The 19825-nt window shown below is 43.1% G+C and overlaps 1 protein-coding gene across 1 annotated transcript in view; it reads left to right on the forward strand.

The window, feature by feature from the left end:
- DMRT1 (doublesex and mab-3 related transcription factor 1) overlaps positions 1-19825 on the forward strand; it is a 139353-nt gene extending 119528 nt beyond the window's left edge. Inside the window, exon 5 of the mRNA XM_060199755.1 lies at positions 18648-19825. Within this exon, the coding sequence (XP_060055738.1) occupies positions 18648-18802 (155 nt within the window). The 3' untranslated portion in view covers positions 18803-19825. The remainder of the gene's footprint in view (positions 1-18647) is intronic.

The raw sequence follows: 19825 nt of genomic DNA on the forward strand, positions 1-19825 counted from the left end.
AAGGATCCTGGTTTGAGCCCCTGGATTCCCACCTGTAGGGGAGTCGATTCACAGGAGGTGAAGCAGGTCTGCAGGTGTCTATCTTTCTCTCCCTGCCTCTGTCTTCCCCTCCCATCTCAATTTCTGTCTGTCCTATCCAACAACAACGACAACAATAACAGTAACAACACCCGATGAAAACCAAGGGGAAAAAAATGGCCTCCAGGAGCGTTGTATTTGTGGTGCAGGCACCGAGCCCCAGCTATAACCGTGGAGGCAAAATGAAAAAATCTTTATTTGAAGGTTTATTTATTTATGAGAGACAGAGAAATCAGGGCATTGCTCAGCTCTGGTTTATGATGCTGACAGGGACTGAACCTGAGTCCTTAGGTATACAAGTCCTGTGGTTGAACACCTTTTGAGCTCTCTCCCTAGCCCAAACCTACCTCAGAATGCAGGAAAAAATAGTCACATTGGGAATGGGAAGTAGCACAGCTGGTTGAGTGCACACACTACAGTGTGCAAAGATCCTGGTTCAAGCCCCTGTTACCCATCTGCAGGATGACTGCTTCACAAGCAGTGAAACAGTGCTGCGGGTGTCTCTCTCTCCCTCTCTGTCTCCTCCTTCCCTCTCGATTTCTTTCTGTCTTTATCCAATAAATAAATAATCTATTTTTAAAGAAGCTATTCTTTTTTAAAATTTTTTCTTATATTTATTTATTTATTTATTTTCCCTTTTGTTGCCCTTGTTTTTTATTGTTGTTGTAGTTATTATTGTTATTGATATCATCATTGTTGGATAGGACAGAAATGGAGAGAGGAGAGGAAGACAGAGGGGGTAGGGAGAAAGACACCTGCAGACCTGCTTCACTGCCTGTGAAGCGACCCCACCTGCAGGTGGGGAGCGGGGGGGGCTCGAACCAGGATCCTTACACCAGTCCTTGCACTTTGTGCCAAGTGTGCTTAACCCACTGTGCTGCCTCCTGACTCCCAATAAAATCTTTTTTTTTAAACTGCTACTTTAACTGTTGTAGACTGACTACACCAGTTTCTATTAAATAACAGCAGTATATGAGAGGGCTCCTTTCTTCAAAACTTTGCTAGTATAGTAGTCTTGCAAATTCACATTGAGTTTATCTGCTTGTTGGAAAGTGAAGCCTAGAGATGGTTTTCATTTCCCTTAGAGAGCCAGAAGACCTCATTAGTGGCTTTAGGAGTAGAGGGAGTGTGGTCTGGGAGGTGGTGCAGTAGATAAAGCATTGGGCTCTCAAGCATGAGGTCCTGAGTTCAGTCCCCTGGTTCTTACTATCTCTATCTCCTTCTGTCTCTCTCATAAATAAATTTTTTTCAAAAAAAAAGAGAAATAGAGGGGGTGGGGCTGTGGCTGGGAGGTGGCGCAACTGGTAGCAGGCTCACATTACCATGTGCAGGACGAGTAGTGAAGCAGGTCTGCAGGTGTCTCTGTATCTCTCTCTGTTCTTCCTTCTCCCCCTCTTCTTTTAATTTATATTTGTCCTAATAAAAATAGAAAGAAAATAAAGAAAAAGTGGCCTCTGGGAGCAATGGAGGAAGGACTTCATGTAAGCAGTGTGTGAGATGCTAGGTGACAGGACTCCTTTGTCCATCACAGCTTCCTTTTTTCCCCAGAAAGAGGTTACCAGCCCCCCCCAACAGCCAGCTTGTACTGTGTCTGAGTCAGCGTCCACCTAAAAACACCAGCTCTTGTACAAGCAGTGGTGCTTGAGAAACCCAAGTGATTTTTGTCACACGGAGCTACTTTCTCAATGCTAGAGGATGTCATATGATGGAAAATAACCAAAACACAAAGGAGGGGGAGGGCTTTCCAAGCTGGCAGAATAGCTCACTTGGATAGTGCGCTGCTTTACTATGTGCAAGATCCAAATTCAAGCCTGGCCCCCACTGCATTGAAAGAGGTTTTGATGCTATAGTCTTTCTCTACCTTCTGCTTTTATTTTTTAAAATATTTTATCTAGTTATCGGCTAGAGACAGAGAGAAACTGATGCAAAGTGGGAAGAGAGAGAAACACCTCAGACCTGCTCCACCACTTGTATGGCTTTCCAACCTGCAGGCAAGGAACAGGAGCTTGAACCTGGGTCCTTGTGCATTGTGACGTGTTCATTCTACCAGGTGAACCGCTGTCCAGTCCCTCTGGCTTTGTCTTTTTAAAGCTATTCTATCTGCTTGTCTGTGAATATAGAATGGAATAATTGTGCTTCCAGTGCATTGTCTGCTTTGTAGGGAAGATTGGGAACTGTTCTGTTTCTGTGGGTATGTGTACTGACCTGCCAGCTCCTGCTGGGCAGCGTCTGAGGTTCACACAAAGGTGCAGTGATTGGCATTCCTCTAAGGACTAGATCCCAAGAATGAGCCAGTCAAGAAGCTAAAGAAATAGGTGTGTTAAGAAGACCTTCCACCTTCTGCAACCCACAATGACCCTGGGTCCATGCTCCCAGAGGGATAGAGAATGGGAAAGCTATCAGGGGAGGGGATGGGATATGGAGATTGGGTGGTGGGAATTGTGTGGAATTGTACCCCTCCTACCCTATGGTTTTGTTAATTTATCCTTTCTTAAATAAAAAATAAATTTTAAAAAAAGAAGTGCCTCTTTGGTGAAAGCCAGCAAACTCCCTGATTTCTACTGAGGCGGTGTGCAGGGCAGCTGCTTCTGGAGCTCTTCGTATGGGTTAGCACAAGGATGGGGGAGCTGAACCTCTTTTTCAGCAGCCCAATGAGCCCAGTGAATGACTGTAAAGAGCTTTGCCCTTTTACTGACAGGAAAAGCTAATGTCTTTATTAAGGTAGAAAGAGTCTTCCTTTCTTGCTTTGGAAGTCATCGCTTTAATGCTAAATGACCCAGATCTATGTGGTACTCAGTTGTTTGTTATTATTATTATTATTAATTTTTTCCCTTTTGTTGCCCTTGTTTTTTATTGTTGTAGTTATTGTTGTTATTGATGTCGTCTTTGTTGGATAGGACAGAGAGAAATGGAGAGAGGAGGGGAAAGACAGAGGGGAAGAGAGAAAGATAGACACCTGAAGACCTGCTTCACCGCCTGTGAAGTGACTCCCCTGCAGGTGGGGAGCCCGGGGCTTGAACTGGAATCCTTACACTGATCCTTGCGCTTTGCGCCACATATGCTTAACCCACTGTGCTCTCAGTTGTTTCTAATTTTGATTAAGCACTTAGACTTTTTTTCCTTGTTCTCTTTTCTTTCTCCTCATTTTTTTTTTTTTTTTTGCCATCAGGAGTATCACTGGGACTTACTGACTATATATACAATGAAGCCATAGCTCCCGATGACCATTTTCCATCTCTCTCCCTCCTTTCCTTCCTTCCTTTCTCTCACTATCTCTCTGTGTGTGTCTGTCTCTATTTTTATTTGTTTTTATGGAGGCATAAATTGAGAGGGAAAGGGTAATAGGGAGATAGACACCCGTAGCACTACCTCAGCATTCAGGAAACTACTTCCCCTGCAGGTGGGGACTGGGGGCTTGAACCCTGGTCCTCACATATGGTAAAATGTGCTCTCTACTGGGTGTGCCACCAACCTACCCCCTTTCAGTTTCATATATATATATATATATATTAGACATGGGAACAAAGAGGGAGAGTGGGAGATACCTACTCCACAACTCATGAAGCTGGGGACTTAAATCTGGGTAGGGACATGGTAATGATAAAGGCACATCTTTGTACTCCTCCCTCCCTGCTTCCCTTCTTCTCTCCCTCCCTTTCTTTGCTACTACCAGAGTCACCGACCACTGAGGCTATCTGCCATCATGACTCCTACTTCTAGTAGACTTATTTTTTTTTTCTCTATAGATAGAAATAGAGAAAGCGTCGTCTGTAGCACTGCTTCACTACTTGGGAAGTTTTTCCCCTGCAGCTAGGGACCTGGGGTTTGAACCTGGATCCTTGCTCATTGGTAACACATATTCTACCAGGAGCCCTACTGCCCAACCCGGAATCCAAGGTTTTTTTTTTTTTTTTTCCCCATACTGTATCACCGAGCCTTTCGGTTACCCTGCTTTTAGATTTGAGTGGGAGCTAGGCTTTGTGGTCACCTCTCTGACTGATGGGGTTCCCTGCCAGTGCCCCCCAGGGTGGCACCCTGGTGTTCTTGTTAGATGTATCAGGAGGAACCCTTGATACTGATGACCCGGAGGTGCTGGAGCTTGCTCCAGTGAATTGCTTCATTTTTCATGGTCTCCGTCCTGACTTCATGTAAGGTCATACGAGGTGAAAGTGGGTAATTCCTTATCTGCTCTGGAAATCCACCTGGATGGCTTTGCCAGGATCCTGACCCTCTTGTGCCTTTCTCTGCGTGAGGAACTGGAGCAGATAGGGGGAGGGATGCTGGATTTGGCCGCTGTGCTCCTGTTTGCTCTGTCAGGTATCTGTCTCATCACCTTATCTAGAATGATGGGAAAAGCAAGGAGGTTAGTTAGGAGGAACCTTTTTTTTTTTTATTTTCCCTTTTGTTGCCCTTGTTGTTTTTTATTGTTGCTGTAGTTATTGTTGTTATTGATGTCGTCATTGCTAGATAGGATAGAGAGAAATGGAGAAAGGAGGGGAAGACAGAGAGGGGGAGAGAAAGATAGACACCTGCAGACCTGCTTCACCACCTGTGAAGTGGCTCCCCACCTGCAGGGGGCCTGAAAAGGGATCCTTAAGCCTGTCCTTGCAAAGCTTTGTGTCACATGCCCTTTACCGGCTGCACTACCTACCACCGACTCCCCTTTTTGTCCTTCTTACTCTCCTTTCTCTAGTTGTGACCTGGGAAAAATGAGATCTCTTGAGCATTCCAAACATTCAGCATCAGGGAGCCCATGATGTGGTACAGTGAGTAGGGTGCTAAATCTGAAAGCAGCACTTCCTGAGTTCAATCCCTGAGATAGCATGTGTTAGAGTGATGATCTGGTTTGCTCTTTCTCTCTCTACTCTCTTTCCTCTTCCCTCTTCTCTTTTCTCTTTCTCTCTCTATCTATCTTTCCCTCTCTCCTCCTCCTCCTCCTCCTCCTCCTCCTCTCTATCTTGTGTTAATAAATTAAACCTTAAGGAGAGAGAGATCTTTACATCTGGTAACTCTCATATGACCAGATCCTCCATCAGGTCCTTTCAGACTCCACCGCCAGATGCTCAGAGCTTATAGTGGTGTCTGAATCATCTCCAAGTTCTCAGGGAATCTCCCTACTCACCACCACAGAGTGTCCCTCCTCTGGGTTCTGTCCCTGGGGAATTAGAAGGCTCTGTTAGAGAATGCAAGGTTTTCCCACTTTATCTTGGGAAGCATCTCCAATATGATGAGTAGCAACCAGATAATTGGCTCCAATCTCTTATACTTCCCAGTCACAGGGTAGGTCTCTTCTGCTTAGAAAATGAATTTCAGAGACTGGACAATGGTACACCCAGTTGGGCCTGCATGCTACTCTGCACAAGGACCCAGGTTCAAACCCCCACTCCCCACCTTCAGGAAGGAGGTCTCATGAGTGGTGAATCAGGACTGCAGGCTTGGCTCTCTCTCTCTCTCTCTCTCTCTCTCTCTCTCTCTCTCTCATTATTGCCACTAGGGTTATCATTGGAGATCAGTCCTCCATGATGAATCCACTGCTCCTACATGCCATTGTTTCTCATTGTTTGATAAGACAGAAAAATTGAGAGGAGGGGGGAGTAGGGAGGGAGGTGAGCAGGGCAATGGTGTATCCAGTTGAGTGCACACACTACCATGCACAAGGACTTGGCTTCAAGTCCCCACTCCACAAGTGGTATAGCAGTGCTCCAGGTGTCTCTTCCCATCCCATCTCCCCTTTAAATTACTGTCTCTAGCCAATTAATTAAACGAACAAACAAACAGAAATATAGACAGAGACAGGGAGACACCTGCAGCACTGCCCCACTGTTTGTGAAGCTTCCCCTCTGCAGGTGGGGAGTGGGATCTTGAACCCGAGTCCTCCTGCACGGTGATGTGTGTGATAACCATGTCATTGCCTGGGCCTCTACTCCTCCCCTCTCTGTCCTATCAGATTTCTCTCTGTTCTAAAGAAAGGGCCACTGGGAATGGTGGATTTGTTCTGCAAGCACCAAGCCCCAGAGATAACCCTGGTGGCAATAAAGGGAAAAAAGGAATAGAAAAAGAAAACTTCAAAGATGTGGGAATTCTTGGATTTGTTTTCAGAAGACTAGCTAGCAGCTCTGGTGATGGTTAGACTTCTAAGCTGTCTTGCAGCAGAAGCACAGCTTTCTGGGAAGGAGCTCAGGGCACAGAAGTGGAGCGTGGAGAGGAAAGCTCATTGGGAGTGGGGGATGCTGGCTAATGCCAGCAGTGCTCAGCCTGAGAACCACTCCAGCAAACCTACCACAACATGCCCTGGTCTCCCAAGTCCAGGTCTGGCTCTGACACTCATTGTTCCTGTGACATTGGATGTTACTCTCCCAGTGGTGGTGGTGATAGCATATTGGTTTTGCAAAGAGACTCTGAGACATGAGAGACAGAGAGAAAATTGAAAGGAAAGGGAAGAGGAGGGTGGGGGAGACAGCATAGTGGTTCTGCAAACAGACTCTCATGACTGAGGCTTTGAGGTCCCAAGTTTAATCCCCAACAGGACTATCAGCCAGAGCTGAGCAGGGCTTTGGTAAAAAGAGAGAGGGGGAGAGTCCGGCAGTAGCGCAGTGGGTTAAGCGCACCTGGCGCAAAGCGCAAGGACCAGCGTAAGGATCCCGGCTCCCCACCTGCAGGGGGAATCCCTTCACAGGCAGTGAAGCAGGTCTGCAGGTGTCTATCTTTCTGTCCCCTCCTCTCTCCATTTCTCTCTGTCCTATCCAAGAATGCTGACATCAATAACAACAATAATAACTACAACAATAAAACAAGGGCAACAAAAGGGAATAAATAAATAAATATTTAAAAGGGAGAGGGACGTGGACACACACACACACACACACACCCCTACCCCTACACCCCTACACCCCTACACCTACCTGCAGGCCTGCTTTTCACCACTCATGAACTGTCCCCCTGCAGGTAGGGACTGGAGGCTTGAAACCGTGTCCTTGTATACCAAAAAGTATGTGCTCTACTGGGTGCACCACCACTTGGCCTCTCTAAACTTTTTTTTTTTAAATAAGTTGATGTCCTTAGTTTAGCATTGTAATCACCACTGCCCTTAACTTCCAAGTACTATTTAGCTAGTGGCAATATTTCTGTCTTTTCCTTTTCTCAGTGTTCCCTGTGTCGGTGTGATCTATAGCAGTTTTTCTTCAGAAAACTAATTTAAAAGTTCTCTTTTCTTTCTTTGCTGTTCTGGCAAATACTTCATTAGATTTCTGAAGTTCAGGGGCTGAGTGGTGGCACATTTGGTTGAGAGCACACATTACCACGCACAAAGACCCAGGTTCAAGCCCCTCCAACCCCCCACCTGCAGGAGGGAAGCTTCACAAGTGGTGAAGTGGGGCTGCAGGTGCCTCTCTTCCTCTCTTTCTCCCCCCACCTCCATTTCTCTCTGTCTGTATTCATAAATAAATGATTTTGGGGAAAAAGATTCTGGAGCTCATGGAACCGTTAGCATGGTAATGTAGGTGAGGAGACAGATGGCTGAGGGGTGGAGCACAGGGCTTGAATGCATGAAACTCCATTGTGATCACTGCGCCAAATGCTTCAGAGCTAAGTAGTACTGCTCTGTCTTCTTTTTTACTTTCATTAAAAAAAAGTATTTTTTAAAATCATGGCATAATTTCTAAAAAGGCAGTGCATCCACTTGACAGTTTATGAAATTTAACGTTCCATTTCCCATTCTTGGAACGCTTGCAGATAACTGTGGGGTGTATTACTCACATGTAATTTGGCCACTTTTGAAGGGAGCTCGTCTATCCTGAAGTGAGCAGAAGACTTAGGATGGAAGGAGTTGAGGTTGTCATTTGTCGTTTGATTGCTTGCTGCCCTGAGCTCCCAGGGTAGCCCGCAGTGTATCTGGGTGTCAGACTTCCATTCTTGTTTTCAAATTAAAGATTTAATTACAGTCTTCACTGGAGATGAACCAAGTGTGAAAATACCTTATCTTCTGGGCATGTGGGATCACAGAGGAGTGTGTGGGTTGAAAACATGTGCCTGGGCATTTCAGTTCTTCAACAGTAGCATTAAAGGCTGAAATCAATTATATTGTGACCAAATGCTGGCCCGTTAGTTAGCACATCAGTGAAATTTATACCCTCCTTGTTTATCATTTTTCAAAGCTGAAAGGTTTTTCTTATTTTTCTTAGGGTTTTTTCTGATGGATGGCAGACTTAAATCTCCAAGGTTTCAAAGTATTGAAAAATGTACATCTTTGAAATTTGTGAAGACTTGCTTTATAGATTACAACGTGGTCATTTTGTATGAGTGTCTCAGGTGGATTTGTGAAGATTGTGGATTCTCTCATTGTTGGGGCGAGAGAGTTCTATGCATGTCTGCAAAATCCAGCTCATTTATTATGTTGTTCACACACTGAGTTAATCAACCCATAGTAGAAGCAGTTTACCCCAAAATCTGTCTGGTAGCACTGTGTGTATTACTTCTATGGAGAGGGGGGAAAGTCCTTGTATGTCTTTCAGCCTTCTGGCTTCCATTCTCATGTTTTTTGTTAGTATCTACAGTGAAGTTCTAGGCCTATGTGAGGAGTAGGTAGGAGAATAGATGCATGATGTCTCATTAGCTCTCGATCATTGATTGGTGATCAGTTTTCCATACATGAGCTCTCCAGATAATGGATTGCTCCTGCACTCACCAAAAGCCTCTATCTCCCAATCTCTAATAACAAGGACATTTATAAAAATGGATTCTCTTCTGGAATACTGGACCTTTTCTCCAGGGATATTGCTGGGGCTCGGTGCTTGCACAACTCTGCTGGTCTGAGTGGCATGTTTGTTTGTTTGTTTGTTTGTTTGTTTTTTACATAGAGCTTGAGAGACAGAGAGATAGAAATGGAGAGAAAGATAGAAGGAGGCCACTTTTTCCTTTTTGTTGCCCTTGTTGTTTATCATTGTTGTTACTATTGCTGTTGTTGGATAGGACAGAAAGAAATATAGAGAAGAGGGAGTCTGGCGGTAGTGCAGTGGGTTAAGCACAGGTGGTGCAAAGTACAAGGACCAGCATGAGGATCCCAGTTCAAGCCCCCAGCTCCCCACCTGCAGGGGAGTCGCTTCACAAGCAGTGAAGCAGGTCTGCAGTTGTCTCTCTTTCTCTCTCCCCTCTGTCTTCTCCCCTCTATCCATTTCTCTGTCCTATCCAACAACAACATCAATAATAACAACAATAACTACAACAAGGGCAACAAAAGGGAATAAATAAATATTTTAAAAGAATTATAAAATTAAAAATATATATATATAGAAGAGGGGAAGACAGAGAAGGGGCAGAGAAAGACACCTGCAGACCTGCTTCACTGCCCATGAAGTGACCCCCCCACCCCCCGCAGGTGGGGAGCCAGGGGCTCGAACTGGGATCCTTATGCTGGTCATTGTGCTTCGCGCCATGTGCACTTACCCTGGACCCCAATGTCATCTTTTTTGATCGAAGAAAAGCATTACATGGAGTATATAGCCCATAACTTCTTTAGCCAGTTATCGGTTGATGGGCACTTAGGCTGCTTCTACTTTTTGGCTCTTGTGAGTAATGCCGCTATGAACACAGGGGTGCACATGTCCCTTTGAATTAGTGTTTGAGTCTACACAGTGAGTGTACACTGAAGGAGACCGATTCAGGTAGAGTCATACAAAAGATACTTCCAACACAGAGGTTATGCTCAGAGAGTAGTCATAGTCAGGACAAGAGGTGGTACTCAAAACGGGGACAGACAGGATGGCACATACGTAAACTTTTGGCCTATGTCAGCAGATCTGAGGTCACAAGGTGGGGAGGAGGGATGTGCTGAGATGGGAGTAAGGGGAAAGGACACTGGGTGGCAGATGAGGGAAGCTGACACACATTTGAGGGATGTGTGAAACTGTTGAGACAACAATTATTTTCTTCCACAAAAATATTTGAGCAAAAAAAAAAAAAAAGGCATGGGGGGCTAATTAAACAAATAGCATTGTTAGCAAGAAAAAAAATCATCTGTGGTCTGGGAGGTGGTACAGTGATAAAGCTTTGGACTCTCAAGCATGAGGTCCTGAGTTCGATCCCCAGCAGCACATGTGCCAGAGTGATGTCTGGTTCTTTCTCTCTCCTCTTACCTTTCTCATTAATAAATAAATAAAATCTTTAAAAAAAAAAAGAAAAAAAAATCATCTTCAGTACATCTGTTAAAATCTGTGGCACTTGAGATTTTATGCAAAGCATGGAGACATTCAGAAAGACGTACCATTCATGCTGCTGTTTTCTTTTTTATTCACCTTTCACCTGAACCACTCTAGAGGAGAGTATTCTTGCTTCTGAAACCCTAACCACTTTCTCCATCTGTGGTAGTGTGTTATATTTCAGTGGTAAAGAGTTGGTTTGACTGGGAGTAGGCATGCCTTCTCCTGTCTGGAAATGCTTGGAATTTTCTATCCTGATTGATTTCATCTGGTTTATGTTTTATCTAGATATGTCCTAATGCAGACTTCCTTCTGTGGTACCAGAAAGGGAAAAATAGTAATAATTACTTGTCTTAAATTTCCTGCGATGCTAGTTAAAAAAGGAAGGGGAAATTGACCTAATAAAATAAAACCTCCACCAATCAAATGTTTTGATTTTTTTAATTTCTTCTTTTAAATTGTATTTATTCATTCCCTTTTGTTGCCCTTATTGTTTTGTTGTTGTAGTTATTATTGTTGTTATTGATGTCGTCATTGTTGGATAGGATAGAGAGAAATGGAGAGAGGAGGGGAAGACAGAAAAGGGGAGAGAAAGATAGACACCTGCAGATCTGCTTCACCGCCTGTGAAGTGACTCCCCTGCAGGTGGGGAGCCAGGGGCTCAAACCAGGATCCTTGCAATGGTCCTTGCGTGATCTTTTTTTTTTTTTTTTTTTTTTTTTTTTTAAGAAGGCAGAGCCTTCTGGCTGGGAGTGAAAATAAAATGATTTATTTGGCAGAATTCTCTACCCTTGTACTAGCATATCATGTGGGACACAGTGCTTATTTTCAAATTCTAAGCTGCAAATGTTCTATCTTTTTTTCTTGAGAAATAGCTCATGACTATACTTTTATTCACTTAGTTACAGAGTGTCAGAATATTTTAAACGAAAGATTTCCTTAAGTAGTCCATATATGGGAAATGGCCCTGGTCTGTCTGTCTGTCTGTCTGTCTTTCTTTCTTTCTTTCTTTCTTTCTTTCTTTCTTTCTTTCTTTCTTTCTTTCTTTCTTTTTCTTTTTCTTTTTTCTTTCTTGCCTCCAGGGTTACCACTGGGACTTAGTGCCTACACTAGAAATCCACTGCTTCTGAAGGCCACTTTTCCCCCTTTTGTTATTGTTGTTGTTATTATTGCTTTTGTTGTTGGATAGGACAAAAAGAAATCGAGAGAAGGGAAGACAGAGAAGGGGGAGAGAAAGATAAGACACCTGCAGACCTGCATCACTGCTTGTGAGGCGACACCCCCCCCCCTCCGCTGGTGGGGAGCCAGGATCCTAACGCTGATCCCAAATGGTCCATTCTTAAGGTTTTGTTCGAACACTATGTATTTTTGGACTTGTTGTATTTCCAAAGTTGAGCAATTGAGTAAGAACTATTGGATGAGCTGGAAATTGGGCTCATTTGCAGACACCTAGGTTAGAAGACTCTCTTGTTGGTGCCCAGTTCCTCGGGCAGTGGTGCAGATTCCAAAACTATTGTCCTTTCCCTTTTAGTCTGAACAGGTTGAAGTTTCCATCACATTGTCTTCATGCAGGTGAAGAGAACTTTCTTCTCCTACACCCCATCCCCAACACCAGGACTATTCTGCTGGGGCTCACTGTCTGCAAGATGAATCCACTGTTCCCAGAGGCCATTTTTACCTCTTTTTTCCCCCTATTTTTATTTGAGAGGACAGAGAGAAATTGAAAGAGGAGGTGAAGATAGAGAGGGATGAGAAGGATAGACACCTGCAGACCTGCTTCACTGCTTGTGAAGCGACCCTGGGGAGTCTGGGGCTCAAACCAGGATCCTTGCGGGGGGGGGGGGGGCTTGCTTTACCACCTGTCCCCACTTTCCTTTCTCCATCTCTCTCTTTCTCCCTCCCTCCCTCCCTCCCTCTAGCATGCCACAAAGGACAAAGAAGGACACCCCCCTGCTCATATATTATTCTATGAATTGTAGGTCCACATTGTACTGGAAATTTAGAGGCAACGAGGTTTTTTTTTTTTGGGGGGGCTTTCTGTTAAAAGTTCACCTGTTCAGAACTTCACCGCAAACAGTGCTCAGGCAAATGGTTCCTTCTACAGGAATTCTCTCCTCTACTAGTTTTTTTTTTGTCATTGCAAAGTGCAGCGGTGTGCCCTCTCAAAACAGGTGTTAGATTTTAGAACTGGCAATTAAGATGTTTTCAAGGGACACAGAATCTGAAACAACCCCCAATTCTCTTGTCACTGTTCTTTAAGTACACTTAGGGGGTAGAGAAACCACTTTATTGTTTCAAAGATTCTTATTTTTTTAGTAAATTTATAGCGAATGGGGGAGATTAATAAAGGGCTGTTTTTCCCCCTCAGCTTGTGGTTTCTAATTACATCAGTTACAGCTTAGCCTTCTTCTTAACTAGAGTGCAGGCATGAACTGGAAAAGAATCAGCTAATCCAGGATAGATCAGGTTGAATAAAGATCTCCATTCATATCTCTACCTTTTATCCCTTGTTCTGAGTGCCAAGAATTAATGCTGTTTGAAAGTACAGACTGAACCTGCCAAGCCTCGGACTGCTAAGATAATCCTAATTATTTTAAATGTTAGTGAGAAGGGCAGCCATTCTACTCTGAAGAGAGTCCTATTGTGAAACATTAAATATCTGCTAAGTGGTATTGATTGGACATGATTTTATTTCCAAACACTATGGTTATCTTGAAGTGGAAGAATTTGTTCTAAGACGTTTCTAGCAGCGTTTTACTAGACTCTCCTATGCCTGCAGACTCTAGAAGATAGCATTCTTTCTCTCCTTGACAGTCAGCTTCTAGGTGGACAGCAGCTAACACTGGAGAATGCCACATTTTTTTTTAATGGTTTCTTAGTGGGAGTTTAATACTCTTTAACATATAGAGGGATTTTTTTTTCCTCAAGCGTGAATATCCTGTTTTCTCACATCACTGGGAAAGAATGATTTGTTCCAGTCCATTGACTGCCAACAGATCATTCAAGTTAAAAGTCAGGGGTCTTTGCAATGTCAAAAGAGTTAGCAGTTAGTGTTGTGTTTTCTTTTCTTTTTTTTTTAAGTTTTGGTGTGATTTTTTTTTTTACAGTATATAATTTTATCTTTTAAAAATGCTGATGGTTGAACAGCATCACTGAAATCATCTTTCTTCCTTTCTTTTTTCTCCCCATATCATTGCTAAGAGTAGTTATGTGTTAGTTTTTTGTTTGTTTTGAAATAGTTTTAAAAGAGAGCCCAGAGACACATAGGCTGCTTAAGAGAAAACAGATACTGGGCTTACTGGTTCAAACAAGAGTCAGTCTCACAGGTTTACCCAACTTTCATGGAAGAAAGGAGGGAAAAAAAGTGATGAGCAAGTTCTCTCTACCTTCCTTCCTTCCTCCCTTCCTTCCTCTTTCTTCCTTCCTTTTGTTCTTTTTCTTTTTTCCTTTCCTACTTTTCAGTATCTGGAAGTCATGTCTCCCATCTCTCTGTAAAGAGTGGCTGATTATTCCAGGGTAGCACAGTCCTGAAATGGTTCTCACCTGGGAAAAGCTTCCTGCACCCAGCCCAGGTGTCTGCCCCCACCCCCCCCCCCAGCATAGTACCAACACCTCAGAGTAGTGGTGTGTTGAGCATCTTGGCCCAACAATTAACCTTCCCTTCCTTCCTTCCTTCCTTCCTTCCTTCCTTTCTTTCTTTCTTTCTTTCTTTCATTCTTTCTTTTTTGCCTTCAGGGTTATTGCTGAGGCTCAGTGCCTGCACCATGAATCCACTGCTCCTGGAGGCCAATTTTCCCCCTTTTTGTTTCCCTTGTTGTGGTTATTATTGTTATTGTTGATGTTGTTTGTTGTTGAATAGGACAAAGAGAAATGGAGAGAGGAGGGGAAGACAGAGAGGGGGAGAGAAAGATAGACACCTGCAGACCTGCTTCACTGCCTGTGAAGTGACTCCCCTACAGGTGGGGAGCCGGGGCCTCGAACTGGGATCCTTATGCCAGTCCTTTGGCTTTGCTACACGTGCACTTAACTGGCTGTGCTATCGCCCGACCCCCTAACCTTCCGTCTCTCCTCTTTTCTCCTCTCCTCTCCTCTCCCCCCTTCCTTTCTTCCTTTCTTTCTTTTCTTATTCCACAGTGTAGAATTACCAGGTCAGAGGGTATCCATTGTTTTACTGTTATTACATGTCTCTGGGATGCTGTCCAGAAAGATAGAACCCATTCCTAGTGCTGCTTCCAGCAGTCTGTCTTTGATATGAGTCCCTTGGACACTAGGTATTAGCATTTTTACAAAATAATTAAGAGGCACTTTTTTTTTTGCAGGGGGGTTGAAATGAACCTTGTATGAGGATCACCGGAATCTCCTTTCAAAGCAGAAGGGGTGATTTCTAATTGGTATAAAGTAATTTCTAATGATTCATTTATTATTCCCTCTCCAAAAAAAAAAATTAGTGAAGTTATATTTAAAAAGAAAGAAAGAAAGAAAATGAGGGGGCTGGGCAGTAGCGCAGCAGGTTAAGTGCACAGGGCACAAAGCTCAAGAACCAGTGTAAGGATCTCAGTTTGAGCCCCTGGCTTCCCACCCACAGGGGGTTTGCTTCACAAGTGGTGAAGCAGGTCTGCAGGTGTCTATCTTCCTCTTCCCTCTAGACTTCTCTTTGTCCTATTCAACAACCAACAGCAATAACAACAACAACAAGAGCAATATGGGCAACACAATGGGGAAAATGGCCTCCAGGAGCAGTGAATTCATAAAGGCACCAAGCCCCTGCAATAACCCTGGAGGCAAAAAAAAAAATGGAGAGGGAAACTGTAAGGATGACCTTACAGTCAACTGAATTTTGGACTCTAGACACTGACATAAGCACTTACTAACCGTTTCACATACTGAGAACTACATTCATGAAATGCTTCTCCACAAAAGGAGGTAAACAGCTATTTCCCCCAATTCTTAACAGTCCATTATTTAAAGATAACTGAGTTGGAGGGGGGTCAGGTGGTGGCACAACTGGTTGAGTGGACATATTACCATGCACAAGGACCCAGGTTCGAACCCCCGGCCCCCACCTGCAGGGGGAAAGCTTTGTGAGTGGTGAACAGTGCTGCAGGTGTCTCTCTCCATCTCTGTAACCCCCTTCCCTCTTGATTTTTGGCTGTCTCTAGCCAATAAATAAAGATTAAAAATAATTTTTTAAAGAGTAAAGACTTAATTAAAAAAAAAACCAGTGAGCTGGGAACAAGAGTCAAAATAACATGGATCTAGATTTTTGAACCAAGAAATGCCTTTTTTTTTTTTTAAACAGGGACTTTTTTTTTTCCCCCCAAATTCAGTTGGGTTACTTTGCCTCATCTCTAGTGTGGGCATGCATCAAATATGCTTAGAACTTCCTCAGTCTCTGCAGGTAATACCTTCTGCATGTCTCTACAGCCCCAAGTCATGAAACAGTTTCCCAGAAAATAATGCGAAGTATGGCAGGATTCCTGCTCAGCCCCCTTTCAATTCCAAGTCAACTAAAGGAAGAAGCAGGATTATGTGATTGGGGGTGAGGGGTGGGGGCTCCTAGGTCAGCTGCTAACTTAGAGACATAAGGCAAACCCAGGACTCCAGATCTCAGAACTGGGTACCTACTTCCTTAACAACCTATGCATACACTTGAAAAAGGTCAGTTATTCCACCTCCTGGAACTCACACAGAAGGTCCAGTGGCCAGGGTAAACAGGACACCCCAGGATGGATGGTGCAGGGTAGGATCAAGCCAGAGGATAGGACCAAGCTGTGCTTCACTGCCCAAGGCAGATCCCACAGTAGGGAGAATAATCTCTCCTCCACCCATGGCTGAGCCTTAAACACTTCATTAAAGTGTGTGGTGGGGCTGGGTGGTGGTGCACCTGTTAGAACACACACACTACAGTGCATAAGGACCTTGGTTCAAGCCCCCAGTCCCCACCTGTGGTAGTGAGGAGCTTCAGGAGTGGTGAAGCAATGCTACAGGTATATCTGTACTCCTCCTTTCTCAATTTCTGTCTCTATCCAAAATAAATTTTTAAATATTTTTTAAATAAGTCAAGTATGTGACATGCAGGAAATTATCAGTAAGTAGGTGTTCACTCCCAAACCAGGGAATTCTTGTCATTGGTTAGATAGGGGATATGGGGTGGAGAGGCCCATTCCATGGATTCCTTGGTTGTCTTTTAGTAGACGTTCCAGATTTGTGTGTAGGAACAACATGGCAAGCAGAGTCACTACCTCTGGAAGACATTCTTGTTTTGTGTGTGCATTTGTGGGCATGCAACCCAGTGCATAAACCATCTTGGATTGGCAGGAATTTAGAAGTCCACATAACAATTCATATTTAGAAAGGAAACAAGTGTAATCCTGAGTAAACTGGAGTTTTCCTATTTTATAGTTTCCAGTGTTTTTTTTTTTTTTTTGGTTTGTTTTGCTTTGGTGCCTGCATTAGGAATCGACTATCTCACCCTCCCCCCATTTTTGTTGTTGCTGTTGTTGTTGGATAGGACAGACAAAGAAATGGAGAGAGCAGGGGAAAACAGAGGGGGAGAGAAAGACAGGCACCTGTAGACCTGCTTTACTGCTTGTGAAGAGACCCTCCCCCCGTAAGTGGGGAGCTGGGGCTCAAACCAGGATCTTTGAGCCTGTCATTGTGCTTTGTGCCAAGTGCTCTTAACCCAATGTGCCACTGCCCTGCCCCCAATGGGGTTTTCTTTTAAATTGTTATTATATAAATGCATGTATTTTTTTGCATCTACAGAGTACTGTTTAACGTATTTCCTTTCATCAAAACATACTTAACAGCTAGTAGTACTCTTGCTTTTTTTAAATCTAAGTTTCTAAAGACTATGCAAATTCTATGAAAAATAATTGTCGTGAAATTGCCTTCACACTTTTTCAAATTGATTCACTTAACTAATTTTTCAGATGATGCCTGTCTTTTCATATTGACATAGAGGTAACAATACACAGCTCTCCATTTGTCTGTCTGTCTGTCTGCCCGTCCACATATCACATTAGAAGAAAAAGTCTTTCTTGAAATAATTAAGTCCAGTGGAGTAGTTAAAGGTCTGCTTCTTAAATTCCAGCTCTGTTCTTTTATTTCTGTGTGGTTCCACTCACTGCAGCAAACCCATAACAAGCGTAAATAGTGTTCTCTTGTAAAAAGGTCTCTTTTCAGCATGGTAATATACCTTATTAAATTCCAAACATAATAAGTATTGATGGCAAACACATCAGGACCCAGTACAGCTTTCTACTATGATTTAGTTCTCTACAAATGACTTCAGCACTCAGCTCCCAATGCATTTTGCTAATTACATCATAGATTTCCCTATTGATGAACACAAGCTGAATTAACACAGGAGCACTAATGTACCCTTTCACCATTATTGTTGTACAAGAAGCCGTGGCAGATGCTGGCAGTTAGTTACACAAACATTAGTATTAACGATTGGCCATTTGGAATTGGTGACAAACTACTGCCCGGCAGAATCCTGAGGCTGAAACCAATCAGAAAGTTAATGAGGAGAGAAATTACCACTGCAGCTTCCCCTTAATTACATTCACACTAGGCAGTAAGGGAGTTCTGGGGGTGGATCTGAACTCTGCTAAGGTTAAGAAGGTCAAGAGACCCTTTTGCTTAAATTTTTGTATCTACTGTGGCTTGTAAGGTTGCAAAAATGGTTCCTCGCACACTATTACTTTTGCAGCCTTCAATTTTATTGTCAGTTTCCTTGTGAGCTTTTATGTTCAGAGGCTTGCTTTTTAATTCTTTACCTTCTACTTTAGTGTAGTGTAAACTGAGCTTGTATATTTTGTTTTAAAAGTGGCCTCCTTCTGTTTACTGCTCTTTATAGGTTGTTGTTGTTTTTAACTTTAGCATGTCCCTTCTTCCCGGTGTGCTTGGCTTGAGTATCCAGAGAAGTAATGGGATGGTTGATGTTCTCACCTTCACTTGCTATGTATTGGGAAAACTAAAGTTGCCTGTTAGATCCTGGAAATAGATGGGTGGAGTCTTCCTTGGGATAATTTGTCAGAGGGACCATTTGACAAGTTCTATTAGCATCCTTTACATAAGGGGGTGGAGTGTGCTTAGTGAAGGGTGGAGATTGGTTCTCCAAAGAAAAGGCTGTTTTTAATGAACTTAAAGCTGGAACTCTCAGCTACTTAACTCTCCCTTCAGTTAAGTCTACAGAAATAGTTCTTTCTTACTACAGTAAAGAAAGCACTGAGTGATAAAAACTGACACTTGGAATAGAAACGCTGAATGCCTCTTTCTTTGGAGAGACCAAATTGAATCTTGAATACAGAAAACTTCACTCATCTAGTTTACGTAACTCATCTCTGTCTTGTGTCTCCGTTTCCCCAGTCTTCTCGCCACCCAGCAGTCAGGATTCCGGCTTGGTTTCCCTCTCCAGCAGCTCTCCGATCAGTAACGAGAGTACAAAAGGAGTGCTCGAGTGTGAGTCTGCCTCAGAGCCTGCCAGCTTCACCGTCAGCCCAGTCATTGAAGAGGATGAGTGAGCCCGCCCGCCACTGGCCTCTCTGGCTGCTCACTTGGAATAGCAGGTTTATTCCTCTCACACAGGGTTTGTGGTTGATATTTTGCCTTGACTTCAGCCGACATTAACTGTTGACAACATTGTTTGGTTTATATATGCATTCCTTCGTGCTCAGCCCAGAAGCTAAAGCACATTTGTGATAGTTTAGGATCCGTGATTACCAACTTCAAGAATTAAGTGCCTGGTTCACGGAGTTAAATAGTATCGTTCCCCACCTCCTTTTTATGGCACTGGTTTACATGTAGTTTTTCAAGAAATAAAGTAACTCATTCAAAGTGAAAAGTAATACATTTGCATCAAAATGAGCCCTAATTAGATACTACTTTTAGTTTGAAAATGAAATCTTAGGTGCCTCAATTTTTTAAGAAAAAACTTAATAAAACTGCCAAAATATAAATTTAGCCACGTATCTAACCAGTGAGAAGAGTGATGTTAGTGATTATTTGAGAAACCTACAGACAGTCAGAGTACATGGAGATACTGTGTACTGACACTGCTGCTGAGAAAGCCTTCCTCCACCTCACTCCACTCCCTACCCTCAAATACAAAACACTACTGTACTGTAGTCAGGAAGGGGAAAAAGGTTGTTATTTTTTGTTTGTTTGTTTGTTTTTAAGAATTGTCACTTTTTTTCTGTTAAGAGTAATTTGAAAACAGTACAATTTAAAGTAACCTCAGTAAAGCTGAATTCCTGGATGTTGTTTCTAGAATAACATAAGAAGAAGCATACTCACTCTTTGTGCTACAGGGGGAAAAATGGATGCAATCTAAACTCTTTTGTAACCTTAGGTTGTAATTTGATTTGAAAATAAGTACATCTTTTAAAGTTACTACGAATCCTGAGTTCATTATTTTGTTAAAAATTGCTTATGGAGTACTTCCTTATGTAACAGAAGCCGTCCTGAAATGAAACTAGTGTAAAAAAAATTCATTGTTCTGCATAGTTGCAGCTGTACCTGAAATAAAAATGTTATTGATGACTGAA

Source organism: Erinaceus europaeus, chromosome 10 (assembly GCF_950295315.1).
Source record: "Erinaceus europaeus chromosome 10, mEriEur2.1, whole genome shotgun sequence".
Taxonomy (NCBI): Eukaryota; Metazoa; Chordata; class Mammalia; order Eulipotyphla; family Erinaceidae; genus Erinaceus; species Erinaceus europaeus.